Genomic DNA, 25,328 nt, shown 5'->3' with positions numbered 1-25,328 from the left:
TTATATCTCAGTGAAGCACTGTCAGGATAAAAAGTGAAAAGTTAGCCACAGTTTATAAGGGACAAATGTCATCACATTGAGAACATGTCCACATTAAAGGATGTTGTTATTGTCAGGTGCCGTCCAGTAGGTTCCGACTCATAATGACCCTATATACAACATAACGAAACACTGCCCAGTCCTGCGCCATCCTCGCAATCATTATGCTTGAGCCCATTGTTGCAGCCACTGTGTCAATCCATCTCCTTGAGGGTCTTCCTCTTTTTTGCTGACCCTCTACTTTACCGAGCATGATGTCCTTCTCCAGGACTGATAACATGTCCAAAGTATGTGAGATGTAGTCTCGCCATCCGTGCTTCTAAGCAGCATTCTGGTTGTACTTCTTCCAAGACAGATTTGTTCATTCTTTCAGCAGTCCATGGTATATCCAATATTCTTCACCAGCACCACAATTCAAAGGCATCAATTCTTCTTTGGGCTTCCTTATTTACCATCCAGCTTTCACATGCATATGAGGCGATTGAAAACACGATGGCTTGGGCCAGGCGCACCTTAGTATTCAAGGTGACATCTTTGCTGTTGCCCACTTTAAAGAGGTCTTTTGCAGCAGATTTGCCCAGTGCAACGCGTCTTTTGATTTCTTGACTGCTGCTTCCATGGGTGTTGATTGTGGATCCAAGAAAAATGAAATCCTTGACAACTTCACTCTTTTCTCCATTTATCATGACATTGCTTATTGGTCCAGTTGTGAGGATTTTTGTTTTCTTTATGTTGAAGTGTAATCCATACTGAAGGCTATGGTCTTTGATTTTCATTAGCAAGTGTTTCAAGCCCTCTTCACTTTCAGCAAGCAAGGTTGTGTCATCTGCATAACGCAGGTGGTTAATGGGTCTTCCTCCAATTTTGATGCCCTGTTCTTCTTCATAGAGTCCAGCGTCTCAGATTATTTGCTCAGTATATAGATTAAGTATGGTGAAAGGATACAACCCTGACACACACCTTTCCTGACTTTAAACCATGCAATATCCCCCGTTCTGTGCTAACGACTGCTTCTTGATCTATGTACAGATTCTCTCAAGAGCACAATTAAGTGTTCTGGAATTCCCATTCTTTGCAATGTTATCCATAATTTGCTATGATAGGCACAGTCGAATGCCTTTGCATAGTCAATAAAACACAGGTGAACATCTTTCTGGCATTCTCTGCTTTCAGCCAGGATCCATCTAACACATTAAAGGACAGTTCTTTGTAAATTTACTCATTTGCACTTGTTCAAGGCTGGTCTAGTTGTATTTTTTTTATTTTGTTGTTGTTGAGAATATACACAGCAAAACTTATACCAATTCAACAGTTTCTACATGTACAATTCAGTGGTATTGATTACATTCTTTGAGTTGTGCAGCCATTCTCACCCTCCTTTTCTGAGTTGTTTCTCCTGTTAACATAAACTCACTGCTCCCTAAGTTTCCTATCTAATATTATGAGTTGCTGTTGTCAGTTTTATCCTATATAGGTAGATCTTGAAAGAGCACAATGCTCGAAGCAGACATTCTTTACTAGTTAAGCTAAACTACCAATTGGTTTTAAGAAGTCTTCAAGGAATATTTTTGGTTCAAGGTTTAAAATTATCTCAGGAACATAGTTTCAGGAGTTCACCCAGCCTTCATGGCTCCATAAAGTCTGGAGTCCATGAGAATCTGGAATTCTGTTCTGCATTTTCCTGTTTTGATCAGGTTTTTTGTACAGGATCTCTGATCGAAATGTTCAATAATTGTAGGAGGCCACCATTCAGTTCTTCTGGTCTCATGGTAAAGGAGGCAGTTGTTCACGGGAGCAATTAGCAACACATTCCATATCCTCCACCTATTCCTGACTCTCCTTCTTCCTCTGTTGCTCCAGGTGAATAGAGACCAAGTGTTGTGCCTTGGATGGTGTGGTGCAATGGATTGCTTTTAATGGCTTTTCTAGCCATGGTCTTGTAACTCCTACCAAAAGATTGGGTGGGGCTATGCAAATAAGGTGCTTGTGCCCTACCAACAGGATTGGACAGCTGGCTAATTATACAAATAAGATGCATGACACCCTTCTGTGGGTCCATGCAAATAAGGTGTACGGAACCCTAATGAGGGGATTGGCCAGTTCTGCCATCCTGCTACGCTTAAAATGAACCATACCAGAGGTGGGAATGGGGGACCTCACCATCACCAAGAAAGAAGAGCTAGGAATGGAGTTCAAACCTTGGACCCGGGATCCCTGTGCTGAGGACCTCCCAGACCCAGGAAAGAGAGAGAGAGAGAGAGCTGTAACACCAGAGATGGTGAGCAAAGAAACAGCGGCCATAGAGGTAGCAGAACCAGGAGACAGTGCCGTGGGCTTCCCAGCCCATGGAGTGAGAAAGCTGAGTGTCTTTGGGCAGGAGTCTTGCTGGAAGTGCACAGTGCATCGGCGCTTGGTGAAGGTAGACTTGCTGACTCATGGAGTGAGAGAGCTGAGCACCTTTGGGCTGAGGCATACTGGTGGAATGAGTTATCTCTGGGCATTTATCAGAGAGTTAAAGAGTTTCTAACACTTGCAGGGCTGAGACCAGTGCAAATGGCCAAGTGGCCAAGACAGGCTGAGGGCTAGAGAAAGGCCTGTCTGCAGGCACGGCTGAGAAGAGGCTGTTCTGATCGAAGAACTGTATCTTGAATTGTAACCTGTTACTGCCCTAATAAACTTTGTAACTCTGAGTATGGTCTGTGAGTTCTGTGTGGCTATTTCTACAAATTCTCAAACCCATCAAAGAAGTAGAGAACGCTGTGAGAGGGCGGCTGGTGTTAGAGCATGAAAAAATGTTGGAGAGAGTAGTTAGGCCTGAGCTCTACCTCACAGGAATCAGCCTTGGGCTGTTGATCTTGATTCTCCTTTCCACTTGTGAAATTAGAGGAGGTCAGGGGCCCCTGCCGCACCATTTTTTAAAGATGGCCAAAAACCCAATTCCGACTCATAGGTTTTAAGAACCCAGGCACTATGCAACAATAAACTAGGAGGTAGAACAGAGGCACTAACATGTTATTAGGCCAGTTAACTGGGATGTCCCATGAAACCATGACCCTGAACCTCCAAACCAAGGAACCAGGTCCCATGAGGTGTTCGGTTGTACGTAAGCAGCTTCAGTCTAATTGTATTTTATCTGCAAGATATCATGAAGTTGTCAACAGACCAGGAAATTCCCAGCACCTTCAATGACTTTGATATTTGCTTTGGAGTCAGAACAGCATGTTCCTTCTGTTAGATTTCACTTTCACTTTCTGCTTGAGATTCCTGGGTAGGATCTGTACATATTTCTGTAATTAAAAGGTAAAAACTTACAGTGAAATAGCATTAAGCTGCAACTGAAATTGTTACAGCATTATTATTATGAGAAATTTCCACCAGAAAAAAAAGAATTTTTTTTAAATCATAATTACTCTCAAAGGAAAAATACTTTTAAGTTGATTATTTAAATAATAGATTATTGAGAACACACTACTGTTAGGAGTTATCAAAATTCCAAGCTAGAAATAGGGTGAAAAACTGTCACACACATATCTCATACCTTGCTCACACTTCAACAGTAGAAGAAAACTGGCAACCTAAAGTTAGTAGTGGCCATACGTGTCTACCTTGTCACTTTCCTCAAACTTTCCCTTCCTTCTTTTTTTTTTTAATTGTACTTTAGATGAAGGTTTACAGAACTAGCTTCTCATTAAACAGTTAGTATATATATTGTTTTATGACATTAACAACCCCACGACACCTCAATACTCTCCCTTCTCGAACTTGGGTTCCCTATTACCAGCTTTCCTGTCCTCTCCTGCCTTCTCGTCCTTGCCCCTGGGCTGGTGTGCTCCTTTAGTCTTGCTTTGTTTTATGGGCCTGTCTAATCTTTGGCTGAAGGGTGAGCCTCAGGAGTGACTTCATTACTGAGCTATAAGAGTGTCCGTGGGCCATACTCTCAGGGTGTGAGTTATAATTTTGTTCTACATTTTTCTCCAGCTCTGTCTGGGACCCTCCATTGTAATTCCTGTCAGAGCAGTCCATGGTGGTAACCAAGCACCATCTAGTTGAACTGGACTCAGGCTGGTAGAGGCTGTGGTAGTTGCAATCCATTAGTCCTTTGGACTAATCTTTCCCTCGTGTCTTTAGTTTTCTTCATCCTCCCTTGCTCCTGGAGGGGTGAGACCAGTGGAGCATCTTGGATGGCCACTCACAGGCTTTTAAGATCCCAGACACTACTCACCAAAGTAGGATGTAGAACATTTTCTTTATAAACTATATTATGTCAATTGAGCTAGATGTTCCCTGAGACCATGGACCCACAGCCTTCAGCCCAGTAATTTGATCCCTCAGGGAGTTTGGATGTGTCTATGGGGCTTCCATGACCTTGCCTTGTCCAAGTTGTGCTGGCTTCCCTAGTATTGTGTACTGTTTTACCGCCCTCCAAATTCCTTGCTTATTTCTATCTATAAAACGGTATTTGAAGAGAAAATATATTTAGGTAAGTTAAATGCTAGAAGGAAAAGGAATTTTTATATGAAATATTTGGTTTATACAAAGGAATCGAGGGAAAATGTACAGTATGTTACACTATTAAAAATTTGGATGCAGGTTTAGAATAGGGAGGGCCCAAGAGGAAAGACAGGCTCCATTGAGTACCCTATAGACAGGCACCCTACTAGCACTAGACTAATGTGGTAAACAAAATATACACAGTCCATGTCCAGACAGTACTCAGAATTTATCCAAGAAAACAATTATTTAAAATCAGTAATTACAGTTGTGCAAAATGTTGCAAAGAACACATGTTGATCTGTTCCACCCCCAACAGATCTGATCCCAGCTATCATTAACAGTTTGAAGAATTTGGGAATCCTAGTCAGTTTATCAGGGAGCCCTTATGGCGTAATGGTTAAAGAGCTCAGCTGCTAAACGAAAGGTTGGCAGTTTGAATCCACTAAACGGTAGGAGAAAAGACCTGTCATTCAGCTTCCGTAAAGATTACAGTCTACAAAACCTTATGGGGTGGTTCTACTCTTGGTCGCTATGTGTCAGAATCGACTCGTCAGCACACAACAGTCAGTTTGGGGATTGCTTAGGCTGTGGTCTTTAAATTAGGTTGACTGTATCCTTGGGCACTTACAAAGATTTTCCAGTGCATAAGTGGGAGCTCAGATAGTTTTAAGGGAATTGACAGACTGATCCTCAATTTCCATATGTAGTTTTTACTAAAAGCGACTTTTCTGGAAACAAGAACTGTCCAGGTTGCCAAGCTTGTTCTCTCTTCTCACCTCTCCTTTCACAGTAGAGCTTCTTTCTTTTTACAAAAGACAGGTTTACCTGTCACCCATTCTGAGTCTTAAAATGGTATTTTGCCTCTGGGTGTAAAAACCTCTTGGACTACTGGAAATACTGGTGTTGGTATTGAGAAAATGAATGACTCTAATATTTGGGTATACGGTTGCCAGATACACAGTACACCAGTTAAATTTTAATTTCAGATAATCAATGAAAAATCTCTAGTGTAACTACATTGCAATTATTGCATGAAACACACATATTAAAATGTTGTTGTTTATCTCAAATTTAAATTTAACTGGGTGTTCTGTATTTAAATTTGCTAAATCCGACAACCTTGTCTAGCTAACAAACGTTCAATGGTTTCCAAGTCACCAATTTCAACAAAACTGAGTTGTCCACTGATAACTAACCATAATTTTTGACAAATGATCACTAAGTGATTTTTGGAAGATAAAACAGATGTTCAAAGAATTGTGAAAAAATGCTATAACATTTCTTCCAGGCCTACCTACTTATTTATGTGAAAAAGGTTTTCAGCAATTATAATCTGTAGAAATGTATAAAGAACAGAATCTAGGCTGGATTCTGTCATATTCTAGCAATAGGTAATATTCATCAATACACACTTGAACAAATTGCTTAAAATGTAAGCTGCAACCCACCCATTAAAATCGAATTTGTGATAAAGTTTTACTTATTTTTAACAATTACCAAATTTGTAATATATTTATATTGCTTTAAACAATTGTGTACTAAAAGTACTAAAAATATCAGTGATGATGCAAAATAAATTTTTTAAGTACTTATGATGAAAGGGAAGAATTAAACTTCAATTTATATAGATATTTGTTTCAGAGATAAGTGACAGTGTGATTATAAAAGATGCCCACCATAAACATATATTAAAATTCTGGGGGAAAAGTGAAATATTCAAAAAACTGTGATAAAAAAAATTTTTTTTGTGATAGAATATTTCTAATTTTTAAAGAAGAGCTGATTTATTACCTTTTAATGGATGACAGTTGGTGCCAAATGGTTGTGGTATTTAGAATCCATGAAATACATTTAAAGGAGTTCCTGAGTGGTGTAAACGGTTAACATGTTCAGCCACTAACTGACAGGTCAGCAGTTTGAGTCCACACAGAAGCACCTGGCGATCTACTTCCCAAAAATAAGCCATTGAAAACCCTATGGATTAGTGAAATAACAGATTGGCACACAAAATGAAGGATATTATCTGTGAGTATGGTGCTTCAATAAAAAAAAAAACATCTATATAAAACCAGAAAGTCAACAATTACTCTAAAGCAAAGATGAGACAATAAGGGGGCAGGGAAACTAGAATATTGGTAACAGTACAACCAGACTGCAAGTAAAGAGGATGATGACACATTGTGAAAAATATAACTAATGTCACTGAACAACTTGTGTAGAAATTGGTAAATGGGAACCTAATTTGCTGTGTACACTTTCAGCAAAAACACCATAAAATATTATTTTAAAAAAGAAAGGAAAGAAAACCCTACGGAATACAGTTCTACTCTGACAAACATGAGGTGTCCCTGAGTCGGAATCTACTTCATGGCATCTGGTAGTTAAATACATTTAAAAAGGTGCTGTTTCAATTTTATTCTAAAATGTGTTTACATTTTGCAGATCCTTTGCAACTATGACAATATATTAAAAAAAGGTGTTAAGTTAAAAATGTGTGAGGGAATATAGAGTTTTTAAAAATTCTTTTGCTGAGTATATGATTAAAAATGTGTGAAGACCACAAAATGTTTTAGATAATGTTAAGGGTGAATTGAAAATGCTTTAAAAAGTCTTGAACTACGTAGGCTCAAAAGTAGGTTGAAATTTCCACGATAGATAAACAGTCTTTCAGATATAATTCCAACTCGAACTCTAGCTGCTCTGAGCAGTTTCCTAATCCAGAAGGTACCTCAGTCCAGCTGGATTCTGTACTGAGCGGACTGTGAGCCCTTCTGATTTCCGAGGATGATGAAGTCCTGAATAACGTATGTGGGTTGTACCTTTGGCTCATAACTGTCTTTGGTCTACAGGGCCTATTGGATCTACAGACTCTCCCAGAAGCCAGAGAAACCAGACGAGCAATCCCTCTGTTCCCTGACATAGCTAAATATACTGCTTAGACAGGCGAAGTTGATGCAACGGTGGCAGTGCAGTTAGACTCCCAGACTTCTGGGTTTACACGAAAATGTCACTGAAATTAAGAGACTTCTTTTGTGAAACAAAAAGGCTAAAAGGAGGATTTCTGAAAAATAGCCAAGTCTGCCCTGGGACAGAACTTTCTGGGACAGAACAAAAGTAAAAATAATCATAAAGATTTCACAAAGTTTCAGTTTTCTTTTAAATACTGGAAAACCTAACGCTTTTTACATGTAAAGTGTTTGGGGCTTGAAGGGGTAGCGGTGAGGACTGACCTTTTCCAGTTAGGCTGACCAATGATCATCTCTACTCCGCTTATCAGGGTTTCCTCTGACCCAAGAGCAATGAAGCAAAGGTTTTTTCAGTAAATGCCACGCGGATGTGCCACTAGTTAAGAAACAGTGACGCTTTTAGGGCCATGGAAATCCCCGACCGGGTTTGCCAGGCTACTGATTAAGGGAACTATATGTGGTTATTACCGCCGGAGTTCCCCTAAGTCCTAAGAGGAAAGCACCAGTTTACATGCAAACCAGTGAGGAGGAGGGACAAAAGTCGGGGTATTTAAAAGAGCGCAAGGCTCCAACCCGCGCGGAACCGCCCCGGCGGCAGGTGTCACCGAAGCAGACTAGCAACGTCGGTGCTGGAGCGCGTCCACCTCGGGAGAGCAGGTTGGTGGCGACGCGACCCGGGCGGCCGTGAGTGTGCGCGCGTGTGAGCACGCGTGCAGGCCCCACTCCCACCCGGCGCGGGTAGGACCCAGAGACCGAAGCCGCGGCGCCAGGGGAGGGCGGGTTGCGCGGCGCCCGGCCGGGCCTGCTGCTCCCCCGGGGGCTGCAGGCAGCTGCAGAGGGCGAAGGTCAGTGGGGTGGCATGCTCATCAAACACTGCCCAGGCCCGAGAGGCCGGCCCCAGATCAGCTCCCGAACCCAGAAGGGCTTTCAGATAACAGAGCTTTCAGAGCGGGTCCCCGCCAGCCCGGGAGCCTCTTCCTGGGCGTGCCCCGCGCGCTCTTCCGGCCGGTCCCATCCGCAGACGCCGCGACTCTGCGCTTTCCGCCTCGGGGAGGCGCCCGGCTGCAGGGTCCCGGGGCCGGTGCGAGCTGGTCCCTGCGCTGCCCTAGCCGAATCGTACCCCCGATCCGCTTACCTCTCGGGAGCTCAGTGCCAGCTCTACTTTTGGGGTGAGCCAGTGGAATGGTGAAGCTTTGGCATTTGGCTTAATTCGATTATCAAGAGGTATCACCGGGTCTTTGAGGTGACAAATAAGCTTCGGGACAGAGCCTCAAGCAGATCTTTGGCACGGGAAGGACTCAATCAAATATTCAATGAACAAATAGAGGAATGTTTCCCAAGTGGTCGCAGAAAGACCAGGGGGGTTTTTTTTGGCGGGTTTCCTGGTTATCAGCATGGAAACCCAGCAGCGCTCTTAGATCTGTTAAATTGCCGAAGGTATTTAACTGATGTTTTTTTTTAAGTAACTAACAATAACATTACCTTTGTTAGCTAAAATTTATTGCTAACGTTAAGTGTTGCTAACAGTACTATAGGAGCCCTGGTGGTGCAGTGGTTAAGAGCTCGGCTGCTAACCAAAAGGTGGGCAGTTGAAATCCACCAGCCTCTCCTTGGAAACCCTATGGGGGAGCTCTGCTCTGTCCTATAGGGTTGCTGTGAGTTGGAAGCGACTCCACGGTACCTAACAACGACAGTATTACGCGCTAGGGCAAGTTCCGGAAACTTTTATGAGTATTTTTTGCGTTTAGTTCGCACGGACTTAGGAGCAGGTACCACGGTTATCTCCAAGTGACAGTAAGGAAACAAGGCTTATATAGGTTTACCTGTTTAAAGCTCTACCCTTAGTAAGGGGGCACAGAATGGCATTGGAAACCCAAGATGTCTGACTCCAAAGCCTGATGTTAAACCAGACTCAACAAATTTTGTGGTCATTAATGTAACATTGAAGTCCTTAATACCCTGCAAATGAGGGTACTGTAGTCATACAGGGCTCAATCAAGTTTGCTTACATTCACTTCAACAAACAGTCTTTAATAGCTACATACATTATAGGCCAGGCCCTGTGGATGCTGGGGGGCAGTAGAGATATAACATACTTCCTGCTCTGAAAGCTCTCACAGCCTAGGAGGAGGCAGAAAAAAAAAGGCACATTTACTCTCCAGTGTCAGAGATATAGATATTCTGTGAGAGCGATGGATATGCCGAGTGCCCACGAGGGTGAGGATGCCCAACAACCCACCACAAATATTAGAGTAAGAAGAGAAGAAGCTGGAGACCTGAGTCAATTTGAGGAAAAAAAAAAAAAATCTGTTGCAGTGGAGTCAATTTTGACTCATAGTGACTGTACTAGAAAGGAAAGAGGAATTCTAATAGTGGAAGAATTCAGAGAAGCCAAGGGAGGAGAGCATTTCAAAGAGGGTGTGAGTCCCAGTGTCAGATGCGAAAATTTCCATTGCTTTTGGCAGAGAAACGGTGGGAATCATTAGTACAGAGAGCAGTTTCAAGTGGTGCTGACTAAAGCCAGTTGTAGTGGTTTAAGGAGTAAATGGGAGGGGAAAAAGTGGAGATATTAACAATAATCAGTAGAAGTTTGCTTGGCTATGAAGGGAAGGTAAAAAAAAGAGTAGTGGCTAGAGTGTAAAGTGGGATTGAAAGAGGATTTTGTTAGTTTTCATTTTAAGCTGAGACAGACTTAAGCATGATTGTTATGTTGAAGGAAAAGATTCATGTTGAAGGAAAAGATTCAGTAGATACATTAAAAAAATGAGGGGCGATAGGGTTAGGAGTAAGACTTCTGAGGCAGTGGGATAGGATGGGATCCCCAAAAGGGGCAAGTGCCTTTAACTGAGACAGCAAGTAGGTTGTGAGCAAGAAAGTCACGGATATGGGAACATGAGAGGATTACTGCGCAATGACGTCTATTTTCTGTGAGAAATAGGAGGCAAAAGCAATTGACTGAAAGTGAGATGGGGAGTAGTGGGAAGTTTGAGAAAGGTGTGGGAGGTTTAGAAGCGTTGCATAGAGCCACGGGCTAGGGAGCTGACGAGGGCTGAGAAGAACTGCTAAGGGGTCCTGAAGGGCCAGCCAAGGTGGAGTCTGAAGTGGCACTGGCTCCAATCTGCAGGGCCGAGGGTCTTCTCCGGCAGCATTCGGAAGCCTGCATGTTAGAAATGGTTAAGACAGAAGGTTGAATTGATCCAGGATTGGTATTTGGCATATTTTTATATAGTTATCATATATTTATTGCCTAACTTTCTATAAATATGTTTAATTTGCATTCCAAAGCTTCTTTAGGGTAACATCTGTGTAGGGGGTTTGCGAACTCAAATGCATTCAGAGGCCAGGCAGGTGATAAAAATAAGCAGACAAAAGCACACTTTGTTTATATTTTTAACCATTCTTCATTTCAACAAAGAAATGTGATTCTCATTTTTTTCCCCAAAACATCCTTCTCTTGGTCCTCTGTTCATTTTTACTACTCCTCCTAGACTTTTCGTTTTCCTCTTAATTCTACTTAAAGAAAAACAATAGTGCTAGCTCAGTGAGAAATGGCAACTAACAGTCAGTATCAGGGAGTCAAACTATGGAGAACACATGCCCTGCTCTCAGGATTTAGCCAATACTGACTCTAGCTTATTGTTGCCGTGCAGGAATATAGGCCCAGCGTTGTCTTTCCAGAGAAGTTTAAAATCTAGAATTTTATGGAAAATCTCTTATTTATTTTTTAATTGCTGGCAATGAATGAAAACATCCAAAACTATTGTGGTCCAAGAAAAAACCTATTTGGAAAATTGGTGAAATTCAAATAAGGAGTATAGATCAATGAACAGCATTGTATCAAAGTAAGCTAACTCATGTTTCTGGAATTGTACTTTGGTCCTGCAAGATGTTAACTCTGGGAAAGCTGGGTGCAGGGTATGTGGAACTCTGTATTATTGTTATATTATTATTTATTTTTTTAAGAACTCTGTATTATTTTGGTACATTTTCTCCACATATAAAATAATTTCAAAAAGTAAGTTAAAAAAAATTAGTATAATACTATGGTCCATTTCTGTGCAAGCCAAACATAATACCTCTATAGGCTACCAGTTTGAAACCTCTGCTCTTTATTTGGGATTTCTCATCTTCTATGGCACAGTGGTTGGAGCCCTCGTGGCACAGTGGTTAAGCATTTGGTTGCTAACCAAAAGGTTGGCTGTTTGAATTCACCAGCCAGTCCTTAGAAGCCCTATAAGGCAGCTCTGCTCTGTTCTATAGGGTCGCTATGAGTTGAAATCGACTTCAGGGCAATGGGACAGTGCTTAACATGGAGTCCTGGTGGTACAGTGGTTAAGTGCTGTGCTGCTAACCAAAAGGTCAGTGGTTCGAACCCACCAGCTGCTCCACAGGAGAAAGATGTGGCGGTCTGCTCCCATAACATTACAGCCTTGGAAACCCTATGGGGCAGTTCTCCCCGTCCTATGTTGTCACTATGAATCAGAGTCAACTTGACAGCAATGGGTTTGGTTTTTTTATTTTGGACAGTGCTTAACACAGTACCTTATAATCAGTAAATATGAGTGGCTCTGTTTTTGGAGAAAAGGTAAAAAAAAAAATTGTGTTAAATCTACTAATTGACTTTTTAAACTGTCATTTTTTTAAAACAGGTTTTATAAACGAAACGAACCGTTCTACTTCTACATTTTTTGTTTGTTTCTTCTATAAATCAAAACATCTCAAAATGGAGGCCTAAAACCCTTAGAAGGGACTTAGCCTGTTCTCCGGGAGGTAGTTTTGTGCATGAATGAAAAAATTAAGTAGTTTCTGGAATTTTTGATATCCAAAGAATGTTAATTTAAAAAATATGATTTAATCGTGTGAGGTATAACTACAAAGTAATGAGTTTGATTTTGAATTTGATTTGTGGAAGTAAAGGAGAAGTGATTGTAGCTGGATCATATTGCTGAAATACTCTTCAAAATTGGCTGGGCATCCTTCCATTGGCTGCTCTGTAGAATAGGAAGAACCACCTGTGTTTGGTAAAAATTTAAAAATGAATGACAGTTATCTAGAACAAAGAATTAATATTCAACTCTCTGCTAAATTAGACAGATATGCAAATGAGACCTTTGACACGTTAAAAGACTTCTACGATGACAAAGAAATGTCAAGAATGAAACTTTTTGATAGGTACAACAGATTTCGGGGAAGTAGGAAAGAAACATGATGATTGGTGAAGAAACTATCCAGTGACTTCCAAGACTATTGATAATATTTTGAAAGTCTAAACTTAGCTTGGTCAAATGGTCTATTATCTCAGAGAATGATGAGAATGAGAATGATGACTGGGTGGTTCAAATAAACTTATTCAGAAAGAAAATGGACACAAAGTGATAAATACAATATTATTTAAAATAAATTGATTAATTTGCCAAGACCAAATGGTATCGCTATGACTAAGCAACTATGTTCCTAATTATCTATGAGGAAGTAATTATTATCTCATAAATCTTAAAGGCAGGTTTTAAGATGTGTCAGCCAACACTGTTATGACTTCATCTTTTTATTTGGAGGCAAATCTTAAATTGTTTTGTTTTCCGTATTAAAAAATGATTGTGGGAATAGAAATTATTTAATTTGAGAAAGATTTGGGATATACCATATTTCATTGAGTCTAAGATGTCATCAGTTGTAAGATACCTCATTATTTTATGTACCTCTAAGAAATAAAAATTGCTGCTAATTAAAATATAGTATGTCAGTAATTATAAGATGCCTCTCGCTAACAGGGATATTCAAACATGTGTCTTAGAAATGGTGAAATATGGTAATGTACTTTTTTCCTTCTTTGAGGTAGGTATGCCTTTTTTCTGGCTACCGAATTTCGTAACTTACAAAAAGCAAAATAAACAATTAGAACATTTTTTGCTGTAGAGCACTTAGGGAGCATAGCTTTCCACCATGAAAAGACGCTAGCTATGTGAGTCAGACATTTTATCTTCAGGCTGGTGGAATGCCACTGAAACATTCTAGTGGCCTAGAGAAGATGACCTCACTGTGGGGATGCCTGACACCAACTGGCATCCTGATGACCTAAAACACTCTACACTTCTACCAAGAGTTTTCATTTTCACCGTAAGTTACTATGTGGCGTCATGCTTAGATGCATTTGTGTATGCATAAAGATTATACAAAGGTGCGGTTGTGCCAGAAAAAGGATAACTGTCCTTAACTATCCCTTAGAGGTTTATCTGTAAAAGATATAGAATCTGACCATGCTGAAACCCTAAATTCATAAAAGGAAAAGAACGAAATTTCTTGTTCATCCTAGTACTGAAATAACAAAATCAAAAGCCGTGCACAAAACTACCTCCCCAGAGAAAGGCTAGTCCCTTTTCCTGCCCATCCATTTCACTATGAACACAGAAAATAGCATATTCTTATCAAATTTGATGAAAGGCACCAACATGTCTGAATTGAAATACGACTTTTCATGTGAACTGTACCGAATTTCTACGTATTCGACTTTCCCCCCTGGAGTTCCCATCTCAGAAAGGAGTCTTGCTCGGGCTGGTTTTTATTACACTGGTGTGAACGACAAGGTCAAATGCTTCTGTTGCGGTCTGATGCTGGATAACTGGAAACAAGGAGACAACGCTATTGAAAAGCATAAAAAGCTGTATCCCAGCTGCAGCTTTATTCAGAATCTAAGTTCATTTAGTGGTCTGGGAGCCACCTCTCAGCCTGTGTTTTCTTCTTCAGTGATAAACTCCACACATTCATTACTACCAAGTTTGGAAAACAGTGGCTACTTCAGCGGCTCTTATTCAAGCTTTTCGTCAAACCCTGTGAACTCCAGTGCAAATCAAGCCTTTTCTGCCTTGAGGACAAGCCCCTACAGTTGTGCAATGAATACTGAAAAAGCGAGGTTACTTACTTTCCAGATGTGGCCATTGACCTTTCTATCACCAACAGATCTGGCAAAAGCAGGCTTTTACTATGTAGGACCTGGAGACAAAGTGGCTTGCTTTGCCTGTGGTGGAAAACTGAGCAATTGGGAACTGAAGGATGACGCTATGTCAGAACACTTGAGACATTTTCCCAACTGTCCGTTTTTAGAAAATCAGCTTCAAGAATCTTCGAGATACACTGTTTCTAATCTGAGCATGCAGACACAGGCAGCTCGCTTTAAAACATTCTGTAACTGGCCGGCTAGTGTTCCAGTTCATCCCGAGCAGCTTGCAAGTGCTGGCTTTTATTATATGGGTAAGAAACTTCATCTAAAAACAACAAAAAATATTCAATATACTTTACCTTGTGAATTTTTGTGGCAAGTTATATGTATTCATAAGTTTTGGTCTAAAATTAATTTTAGGTCATAGCGATGATGTCAAATGCTTTTGCTGTGATGGTGGACTGAGGTGTTGGGAATCTGGAGACGATCCATGGGTGGAACATGCTAAGTGGTTTCCAAGGTAATTGTTTGGAACTTCTCTTTGGAAATTTTTGTGATTATTGATAGCGAGCTGTACGTGTTTACCTTAGAATCGGCTGTTACTTTACTCTGTCTTTGTTTCAGAAATACATTTGTGGGTAAGTTTTATGTGGGTTACTTAGAAAAAGAATGACTTAAAAGGTTTCGATGAAAATTTAAGAAATAGGTTTGGGATTTAAAAAAACATTTTTTTAAATAAATATATTTTTAAAAATAACATATGCTTTTTAATTATAAAAACATAATCACACATTGTAGAAAAGTACAGAGACAAAACATAAAGATGTCCAGAAATCCCAGCATCTGAGGATGACCACAGTTACCATTTTAGTGACCATCCCTCCAGATATCTCTCTATGTTGTTCTCGTTGAGTGCTGTTGAATCAATTCTGACTTATAGTGACCCTATAGAACAGAGTAGAACTGCCTCATGGAGTTTCCCAGGCTGTATGTACATATATAGACAAATGTATACAATTTTATATAAATGAGATAATATACATATTGTTTTCAGACTTCTTTCAGTCAACACTATGTCTTGGCCGTATTTCCATTCATTCGACATTCAACAGTATTAATAGAACACCTATTCCTAGGCACTGTTCTAGGTGCTTAAAAGATACCAGTTGAACAAAACAAGATCCCTGGTCTCATACACTCATAATTTTGTAGCAGGGGAGGACAGACAATTACTAAAAAAAAAAAGAATATTCTGTAGCATAAAGCTAGTGTGATAGAAAAAGAGAGATGGGAGAGCAGGGTAAGAGGAATTGGGTGTGCCAGCAAGTTACACTATTAAATAGGGTGGGCAGCGTAAATATAGAATCACTTCATCTGTTCTGATCACTGTGTAGTATTTCATTGTTATGTCTTACACTTCTAATTATTTTACACTTATTTGCACTCTCCCTTTTCCATCTAATTTAGGTAGCCTACATATTTTTCATGGTCAAAACTTTGTATTATTGAATGTTAGCTTCTAAACTTGGTATTCTAACTTATTTTCATTATTTTTTTTCTCTATTTATTTTCCTACCAAACCATTTGAAAGTAAGTTACAGACATCATGACATTTCACCCCTGAGTACTTTGGCATGTATCTCCTGGGAATGCCATTACAACATTACCATATCGGGGTCATTACCTTTTGGCTTAAAAGCAAAACGAAGTAATATGTTTGTCTCTGCTTTAAGTAAGACACAGGAAAAATTCAGCTACACGTAATTTTCTAATTTAATAGTTACTGACAACATGGCACCAAGAATCTTCTAACTGTAGAACACATATTCATGTATTTTAGTAAGGAAAAAATTAAAACACCAAATGGTTCAAATTAAATTATGAAAGACCCATCTTGTTAATGCCTTTTTCAAAGGTTAACTATTGAACGGTATATGTTCTTTCTAAGTTGTTACCACTAGGGGACATATAAGATGGAAAATCTGGGAAAGAAGGAAGAGAAATATCAGTTTTAGATCACTTATTTATAGCCTTCCTCTTGTCTACATCAACTTGCTTTTGACTGCAAGTATCTCATACCACTTGTTAACTTCCCATATGGTCAACAAATAGCTGAGTAGTTACATGTATGCTTATGCTCACTTGAAATATTTAGCAGGCTACAAGTGATGAGTTAGCTCTGCACAAATGACCACAAACATTTAGGAATTTTCCAAAATTAGCTGAAGAATAATATATCTTGGTAAATATAATAAAATTAATTTTGTGAAACATTAAACTTTATGAAAATAAAGGAACTAGTAGTAAATTAAATTTATGTTAGCTGTAAGCAGCATCTTAAAAAGCAAACTTAAAAAACTCGTGAAAAAGCCTAAGAATCCTATTATACGATGCTTACCAGATAGTTTTGGGGAAAAAATTTTGAAAGAAAAAGAAATGCAGTAGCGTTACCTCACACTGGGCTAAGATTTATTTTTCTAATTTTGAAGTTTAGAATCAGGGATCCTAAATGGTTCTCTGATTTGGGGCAAATATCTAACCAGATTTGAAATGGGATAAATACCTAGAGAGGCAGAACAAGGTTATGAAAATTTTCATTCCATTATAAAATTACCCCCAACTTTATATTCTTTTTTACATTTTAGGTGCGAGTACTTGATACGAATTAAAGGACAAGAGTTCATAAGTCGAGTTCAAGCCAGTTACCCTCATCTGCTTGAACAGGTAGGAAGAATTTTTTTGTTGTTTTTAAATTACAGATTAGTAACAGATAAATTATTTTCTGACAATTAGAGTGGTATTTTAGTGAGAAAGCAAGCATTGCATTAAAAAGATACTTTGTTTTTTTTACAAAATCCAGCATGATCTCAGAAAATACTATCCTTTAGAGAAAAATAGATTCATAATCAGTAACTTCCTGAAAAATGATATATTTATTTCTCTAAGCATTTCTCCAATCAAGTTACAATAAATTTGAGGGAAAAAATGGCTGTGATTGTAACATTTAATAGTTTTACTATGTAAATTTTTCTTAAACGAATTTGAGAAAGAGAATTTTATTGCCATTTCTAATCTTTCTGGAAGAGCAACTAAGAACTTACGTAATAATTTGATGGTCAGCTACTTCCTAACTATTGTCAACAGAACTGACATAGGGTCCAACATCCCAAAGGATGACCCAGGGATGAAAGTCAAACAGTACTGTCTCATAGGTCACTGAAGAGGTGTAGCTCTTCCTGCCTTGATGAAAATAGATTTCACTTGCTAAACATACATACAAAGAAACTCTATTAGTTTGTGTAAATGAAATACTACTTTGACTTTAAAAAATTTATTTTGCCAGTAAGCAAGTCAGTTTGCAATAAATTGAATAAAATAGGTCTGTTGACCATTTTTTATTGCAATGGGTAGGATAATGTTTATATTTTAATTTGTATGTGTATTTTTTCTGTAGCTGTTATCTACTTCAGACACTCCAGAAGATGAAAATGCAGAGTCACCAAGTATGTATAATAATTACTATATTTAAATAGAACCACTTGGTACTGTCAAGATTGAAAGTTTATAATGTACATTTGCATTATAATTGACAATTTACAATGCATTTTTGAATAGATTACATTGGTATTTCTCAAACCTCAGTACGTATCAGAATTGCCTGGAGAACTTTCACAAAATATTATGGATTTCTAGTCTCTGCTTCTGACCTATTGAATTGAATCAGTATCTAAAAATAGTATTTGGGAATCTATAGTTTTAGCAAACTACGTATAGTTGGCCTAACCCCTCTTCTTGGACTAGTATTTGAGAGTAGATGCACTATGACAGATGGCTCACACATTCTTTCTATGAAACAGAGAGAGTAGAAAGTACTACTCCCCCTCTTCAGTAGGGAACTTGAGGCTCAGAGAGGTTAAGTGACTTGTTCATCATCTTAAACTTACAAGGTAACAGAACCAGTATTTGAACAGGCTCTTCCACTCTGTTATCTAGTGTCCAATTTGATTCAATAAGTATTTATTGTATATTTGCTGTTCTGAGGAAACAGTGGAGAGCAGGAGATATATAACTCTTACTCTCAGGAGCTAGTAGTCTAAGGGATACAGACCAATACACAGATCGAATAAGTGTTATGGTAAGGAAAGTGATCTTGGACATTGTTTCCTTCTCCCATATATATATATGTTTCCAGTTATGCCAGATAATGCATATTTTGTATCTGAACACAATATTTCATATTCTCACTTTAGTAAATAAATGTATATATCACTATTTTAAATTGAACAAATTTATATGAAATAGTGCTTACACACTTTCTGGATTTTGTGGTTTTTTTTTTTTTTAATATTGCAATAACTTTCAATTAAAAAATATATAGATTATCCTAATAGGTGTTCAATTCTTTGTTCCATATAGTTATTCACTTTGGACCTGGTGAAAACCATTCAGAAGATGCAGTCATGATGAATACACGTGTAGTTAAAGCTGCCCTGGAAATGGGCTTCAGCAGAAGGCTGGTAAAACAGACAGTTCAGAGTAAAATCCTCATGACTGGAGAAAATTATAAGACCATCAGTGATCTTGTATTAGATTTACTTAATGCAGAAGATGAACTGAGAGAAGAGGAGAAAGAAAGAGAAACCGAGGAAAAAGAATCAGGTACGTGTATTTATTTATACAGTCCGTATTTTCACAAGGATTTGGATATCACTGTGTGAAAGTTACTGAAAATATACTCCTAAGTAAATCCAGTCAGGTTTTTCTGATGCTTAGTATTTTGAATTTGAATCCTGAAAAATTTCTTCACCTTAAAATATAGTTGAATTGCTCAGTAAATAGAAAATACATGTGCTGAGTGAAAATATTTTTTTCCCCTAATTCATATTTTTGGAAACGCTGGTGGCGAAGTGGTTAAGTGGTGTGGCTGCTAACCAAAAAGTCCACAGAATCCGCCAGGCGCTCCTTGGAAGCTGTACGGGGCAGTTCTCTGCTGTCCTATAGGGTCGCTGTGAGTTGGGATCGACTTGACGGCAACGGGTTTTTTTAATTCGTATTTTTACCCTGGGTAGTTGACCGTGTATGTAGTTATTCACGGCACAGTTTTGATCACAGGCCAGTTATTCATCCTCTTTGCTGTAAAACTGGGGCGTGATCAGGGGTGGTTAGTAATTTAACATTAGTATAACAGCATATCTCAGCCTGTGACTATAAACTAATGCACAGATTATGATTAAGGCCTCTACCTGCCCATGCAAGAACTTAGCTCCCTTCAGAGTGTCCATTATTTAGGAAAGTCCTAGGATCCTGTTTGACATGCCTTCAGGACAGATTACCCCAGGCCCTCGCATGCTAACCTGTCTGCTATTCTCTTGCCCTTCACAGCAACTCTCTTCCTCTGGGCATGTCCATTCTTGTCTGGTGGCTCTCATTATGATCATCACTCATGCCTAGGACAAAGAGAAATGCTGATCTCTCTCTGCTACGCTCTTTCCCAAGCAAGGATCAGACCACTAAGTCCCTTCAACACAGCTGAAAACAGACTGTAACTTTTAATAAGCTTTTACAGAAGATTTAGGGATAACAGAAGGGAATTATATCACAGATGGCAGTTTACAACTGCAACTATATGTGATTTCTCTTGGTCCCCCTAAGCCTATCCTCCTGATTCACTCCACCTAGATTTTGCTTCATTTCTGTAGCTCTGGCCAGTTTACATGAATGACTAAGAAGGCCCCAAGCATGTTTCCCCTTACCAAAGGTCAGGTCCCCAAAAATCTGTAAAACCCAAAAAGAGAAAAAAGTTTGCCCCTGCCTTTCTCCAAGGCCATCTGTGATCTATTTCTTCCTAGGATGATTGACAGGAGGTTACCCACTCCATTTGGGAACAAACTTACCATGAAGGTGGATCTGTTTTATGGCTCCACCCAGACAAACATATCAGACCATGGTAATCCAGCATCAGTATAATTACCAAAATGTGATTACTCAGTCCTGTGTACCACCAGTAGAGTCCCTGGTTGGTGTGAACAGTTAATGCACTTGGCTGCTAACTGAAAGGTTGGAGGTTTTAGTCTACCCGAACGCGCCTCAGAAGAAGGGCCTGGTGATCTACATCTTAGAAATTAGCCATTTAAAACCCTATGGAGCACAGTTCTACTTTGACACACTTTGGGGTCAGTGTGAGTCAGAGTTCACTAGACACCAACTGGTTTTTATATATCATCAGTAGAATAGAAACATAGTCCAAGTTAGCCTTTGCCCAGTCTATAAGTTCTCTTTTTCACTGTGAAAGTGAAAAGCAGGCCAATGTGTCCTCCCAAAAGGTAGTCTTCTCCGTGTGAGTCACTGGTCACCAGTCAACAATTATTCAAAAAAGAGAACACCCATCCCTACAATTGTTTACACACCTCATGAAATTTAAGGACACCCAGCTATAAAATATTTGTGTTTTTCAAAGAAAGCCAATGAAGTCTCCAGAGATGAGTCTAAATTAACAATATGCAATAATCTGTGTTGTCAGAAAGATCCCTTAGCTTATCAGCCTCACCATTTTACCTGTTTACCTGTTACCTAGCACAGTGCCTAAACATAGTCTGTGCCCAAGAAATATTTTTTGAATGAGTGAATGAAAAGACTTACCTTTAGGTAAATGTTTATAGTCTCACCAAGAACAGTGGTGCATAATGTGTTAAGAGGTGTGTAAGTGAAGAGGCAATGGAAGATATTTTTTTCTAGAATAAAAGGATAATCTGCTTCAAAGGTATATTCAAGTCATTTCTTATGAGCCAAAATATAGTCTATAACTTTCAAATAAGACTTGTTTTTTTTCCAGCTACTATCCAATTTTAGAATTCTTAAGAATTTCAAACAGAGAACTTACTACATTAGCTTTAGTAAAAATGTAACTAGAAAAAGTAAATCTTAGATTGAAGAACTGTATTTCAACACCAAGTATAAATTTTATTTTTACTTCCTGGTATATCACTACTTCTCTAGCAGATAATTTAACATATATTAAGTCCTAATTCTTTTACCCCTGTGGCTATTACTTATTTATTCCTGTCTTTAAATAACTGAGACTTGGTTATTCATTTGTTTGATAGATAGTCACAGAACATTGGTTTCTAGGCACTATTCTGGGTCGTACTCCTTTCCTCATTTATTTTCAGAGCTTCAGTTATCTTTAAAGCCTTGACTTTTCAAATAAGCACCAGTTTTTTTTTTTAACCCATCCACATCTTTTTTTTTTTTTTTCTTTTAATTTACTGTGCTTTAAGTGAAAGTTTACAGATCAAGTCAGTCTCTCATACAAAAACTCATACACACCTTGCTAGGTACTCCTAGCTGCTTTCCCCTAATGAGACAGCACACTCCTCCTCTCCACCCTGTATTCCCTGTGACCATTCAACCAGCCTCTGTCCCCCTCTGCCTTCTTATCACACCTCCAGACAGGAGCTGCTAACTTAGTCTCATGTGTCTACTTGAGCCAAGAATCATTTACTGTGTTATAGTCCAGTCCAATCCCTGTCTGAAGAGTTGGCTTTAGGAATGGTTCTAGTCTTGGGCTAACAGAGGGTCCAGGGACCATGACCTCTGGGGCCTCTCTAGTCTCAGTCAGACCATTAAGAATTTGAGGTCTGTGTCCCACTGTTCTTCTGCTCCACTGGGGATTCTCTGTTGTGTTCCCTGTCAGGGGAGTCACCGGTGGTAGCCAGGTACCATCTAGCATTTCTAATCTCAGGCTGATGTAGTCTCTGGTTTATGTGGCCCTTTCTGTCTCTTGGGCTTGTAATTACCTTGTGTCCTTGGTGTTCTTCATTCTCCTTTGCTCCAGGTGGGTTGAGACCAGTTTATGCATCTTAGATGGCTGCTTGCTAGTGTTTAAGACCCCAGATGCCACTCACCAAAGTGGGATGCAGAACGTTTTCTTAATACATTTTGTTATGCCAATTGACCTAGGTGTCCCCAGAAACCGTGGTCCCTAGATCCCTGTCCCTGCTACTTGCTACTCTGGCCTTCAGAGTATTTGGTTGTATTCGGGAAGCTTCTTAGCTTTCGGTTTAGTCCAGTTTTAAGCACCAGTTTTTATTCTTTATTGAATAGCTCCAGTTGTGTGCCCTGTTACTTCAGACAGCCCAGTAGTTTCATGGTAAAACTATATCATAATTAACTAATAAACTTCGATTCATAAATGCGTAGTCATATCTCAAAGAGATAACATTATAGATTTTCAAAGCATAGAATTGTTTGCCAATTGCTATAAAACCTAGATCTTTCAGGAGAGTAAGGTGGCCCCTTTAGGATGAGAAGGTATTCTTTGACAAGTCGGGTTTATTTTCTAAAATGCTGTTAGTGCTTTGCCCCCTTTACTATAAAAATACTTAGTTAATGGAAATTGCACATCTAATTTGAGGAGATGATTAAAATTTCAACCTAAAATAGAATTGTAAAGAAATTTTAGGGAAGAATGGCAATTTAAGAAAAAAAAATTCTATCATTTTAATTTCTCTTAATTTGACCTTTCCTCAATTTGACTAGATTAAATTGGAATTTCAGTATTGTAACCTAAAGTTTATTTGACCAAGACCACAGGTCCTGATGTCAAACTGCCTCGGTTTGACTTTTGCTAGTTGCGTGTCCTTTGGCAAATTCCTTGCCTTGCTGTGCCTGTTTTCTCTTCTGTAAGATGAAGGCATTGTTAGGATGAGGTGAGCTGTTGTGAGGATGAAATGAGCTAATATGTGTGAAGTGCTTAATATTGTGCTCATTAAGTGTTAGTCCCTATTATCTGTAGTATTATTATTAGGCAAAGGGGGACTAGGTACCCCCCCAAAACGTAGCAGTCAACTTCAGTGCCTGACTGATGTAGGATTATGATTGGTTTTCATTCAGTTATATGTATAGGTATAGAAGGAATTTTGTGAGCAGAGTCTGAGCATGTTTGTGTTTGTGTCTTTCTTTCTTATAAAGATGATCTATCATTAATTCGGAAGAATAGAATGGCACTTTTTCAACATTTGACTTGTGTGCTTCCAATCCTGGATAGTCTAATGATTGCCAGAGTAATTAATGAACAAGAATATGATGTTATTAAACAGAAAACACAGACACCTCTACAAGCAAGAGAGCTGATTGATACTATTTTAGTAAAAGGAAATAGTGCAGCTGCCATATTCAGAAGCTCTCTACAAGAAAATGACCCCGTGTTATACAAGAATTTATTTGGTAAGTGCTGGAAAATTCTTTTTGGGAAATTTTTCGGTGAATTGAAAATATGTTATCATTAATAACTTGTGATGATTGAAAATCACTCAGTCCAATATATAAAATATTAATTTTATAGCCGTAGAAACCCTGGTTGCCTAGTGGTTAAGTGCTACGGCTGCTAACCAAAAGGTAGGCAGTTGGAATCCACTAAGTGCCCCTTGGAAACTCTATGGGGCAGTTCTACTCTGTACTATAGGGTCAGTGAGTCAGAATCAACTTGACAGCAACTGGTTTATACACTATAAAACTCTTAATTGCACAGAAAGGTTAAAGACCGTTGTTGCATCCTGAGAATTATTTATAGTATTTGGCCAGTCTAAACTTTTCACTTGAAAATATATATTTTGTGGCTAAATATCAACCTTATTTGGTATGTTGTTGTTCGGTGCTGTTGAATCGGCTCCGACACAGAGCGACCCTGTGTACAACAGAATGAAACACTGTCCAGACCTGCGCCCTCCTCACAATCGTCGTTATTTCATATATATGTTTGGTATGATAATGCTTTTTCTTTTTCTCCCTTAGTGCAACAGGACATAAAGTATATTCCCACAGAAGATGTTTCAGGTAAAACAATATTAATGCTCTAGACCAGTAGAAAACATTGTTTTTATTTTCTTGGCTTCTTATGGGAGAAAAAGCACATTGCCTTTCAGTAAACATTCTTTTGTCTTCTTAGATCTACCAGTGGAAGAACAATTGAGGAGATTACAGGAAGAAAGAACATGTAAAGTGTGTATGGACAAAGAAGTGTCCATAGTGTTTATTCCTTGTGGTCATCTAGTAGTATGCAAAGAATGTGCCCCGTCTCTAAGAAAATGTCCTATTTGTAGAGGCACAATCAAGGGTACCGTTCGTACGTTTCTTTCATGAAAAAGAGCCAAAACTTTGTCTAAACTTTTGGAATTAATGAACTGAAATGGATTGTAATTTTAATTTTTATACTCATTTGGTTTCTTTTAAAACTTCTATTTATTTACAACTTGGAAAAATGGTTTTTTTATAAATATTATATAAATATTAATATATAAATGTGTATCTAAAACACACACATATGTTCTAGATACCAAGAGAATAATAGGCTTTTGTTCTTGTGAACAAAAAATAGAGCTACCACTACAAACACAGTATCAAATCCAAACATCAGCATTACTGAAATTGTAAATGAAATAAATTTAAGATTTTTGAGTTAACCTTACAGAATTTTAAATATTTTGGAATTGGATTAAGAGCCAGGAACACAGATTCTCTCTTTCAATCAGTGTCCTGTACATAGGTCTCAGTATTTGTTGAATGACTTTTCTGTGGCATGATGACTAAGGCTGTTTTTTGTAAAGAATTCTGTGAGGAGCAATTTAATAAAGTAAAAAAAAAAAAATTATTGCTGTTTTTAATATCTTTATTTATGTGGTATCTGATAATTTAATCACTCCCAGGCTCCTTCCACACTTCCTTAAGACCTCTTGAGTATCAAACCACAGTTTAGATCCTTTCCTATAAAAAGCTACTGCATTTATACTTGCAGAGCACAGGGGTCAACCACACCTGGCTTTTTTTTTTTTTTTAATTTTTATTGTGCTTTAAGTGAAAGTTTACAAATCAGGTCAGTCTCTCACACAAAAACT

General features: G+C 38.7%; 1 protein-coding gene across 1 annotated transcript; it reads left to right on the top strand.

Moving 5' to 3' along the window:
* The first annotated feature begins 8,026 nt into the window (after nt 1-8,026).
* Nucleotides 8,027-25,088, top strand: BIRC3 (baculoviral IAP repeat containing 3). Its single transcript, XM_049889755.1, has 9 exons — nt 8,027-8,156; nt 12,149-14,747; nt 14,857-14,956; nt 17,082-17,160; nt 17,891-17,939; nt 18,853-19,095; nt 23,407-23,661; nt 24,229-24,270; nt 24,383-25,088. The coding sequence occupies exons 2-9, from the start codon at nt 13,898-13,900 to the stop codon at nt 24,574-24,576; spliced, it is 1,812 nt and encodes a 603-aa protein (XP_049745712.1). The 5' UTR covers nt 8,027-8,156; nt 12,149-13,897; the 3' UTR covers nt 24,577-25,088.
* Nucleotides 25,089-25,328: the final 240 nt, after the last annotated feature.

The sequence above is a fragment of the Elephas maximus genome, chromosome 7, assembly GCF_024166365.1.
Source record: "Elephas maximus indicus isolate mEleMax1 chromosome 7, mEleMax1 primary haplotype, whole genome shotgun sequence".
Lineage (NCBI taxonomy): Eukaryota > Metazoa > Chordata > Mammalia > Proboscidea > Elephantidae > Elephas > Elephas maximus.
The sequence above is the reverse complement of the archived record's forward strand: the minus strand, read 5'-3'. Positions and strand labels throughout refer to the sequence as shown.

Bases quoted from the DNA above. Each gene is read 5' to 3' on its own strand.
- BIRC3 (XM_049889755.1), top strand. From the start codon at position 13,898: ATGAACACAGAAAATAGCATATTCTTATCAAATTTGATGAAAGGCACC. The intron at 14,957-17,081 runs GTAATTGTTTGG...TTTACATTTTAG, and splicing joins CATGCTAAGTGGTTTCCAAG to GTGCGAGTACTTGATACGAA. The intron at 19,096-23,406 runs GTACGTGTATTT...TTTCTTATAAAG, and splicing joins AACCGAGGAAAAAGAATCAG to ATGATCTATCATTAATTCGG.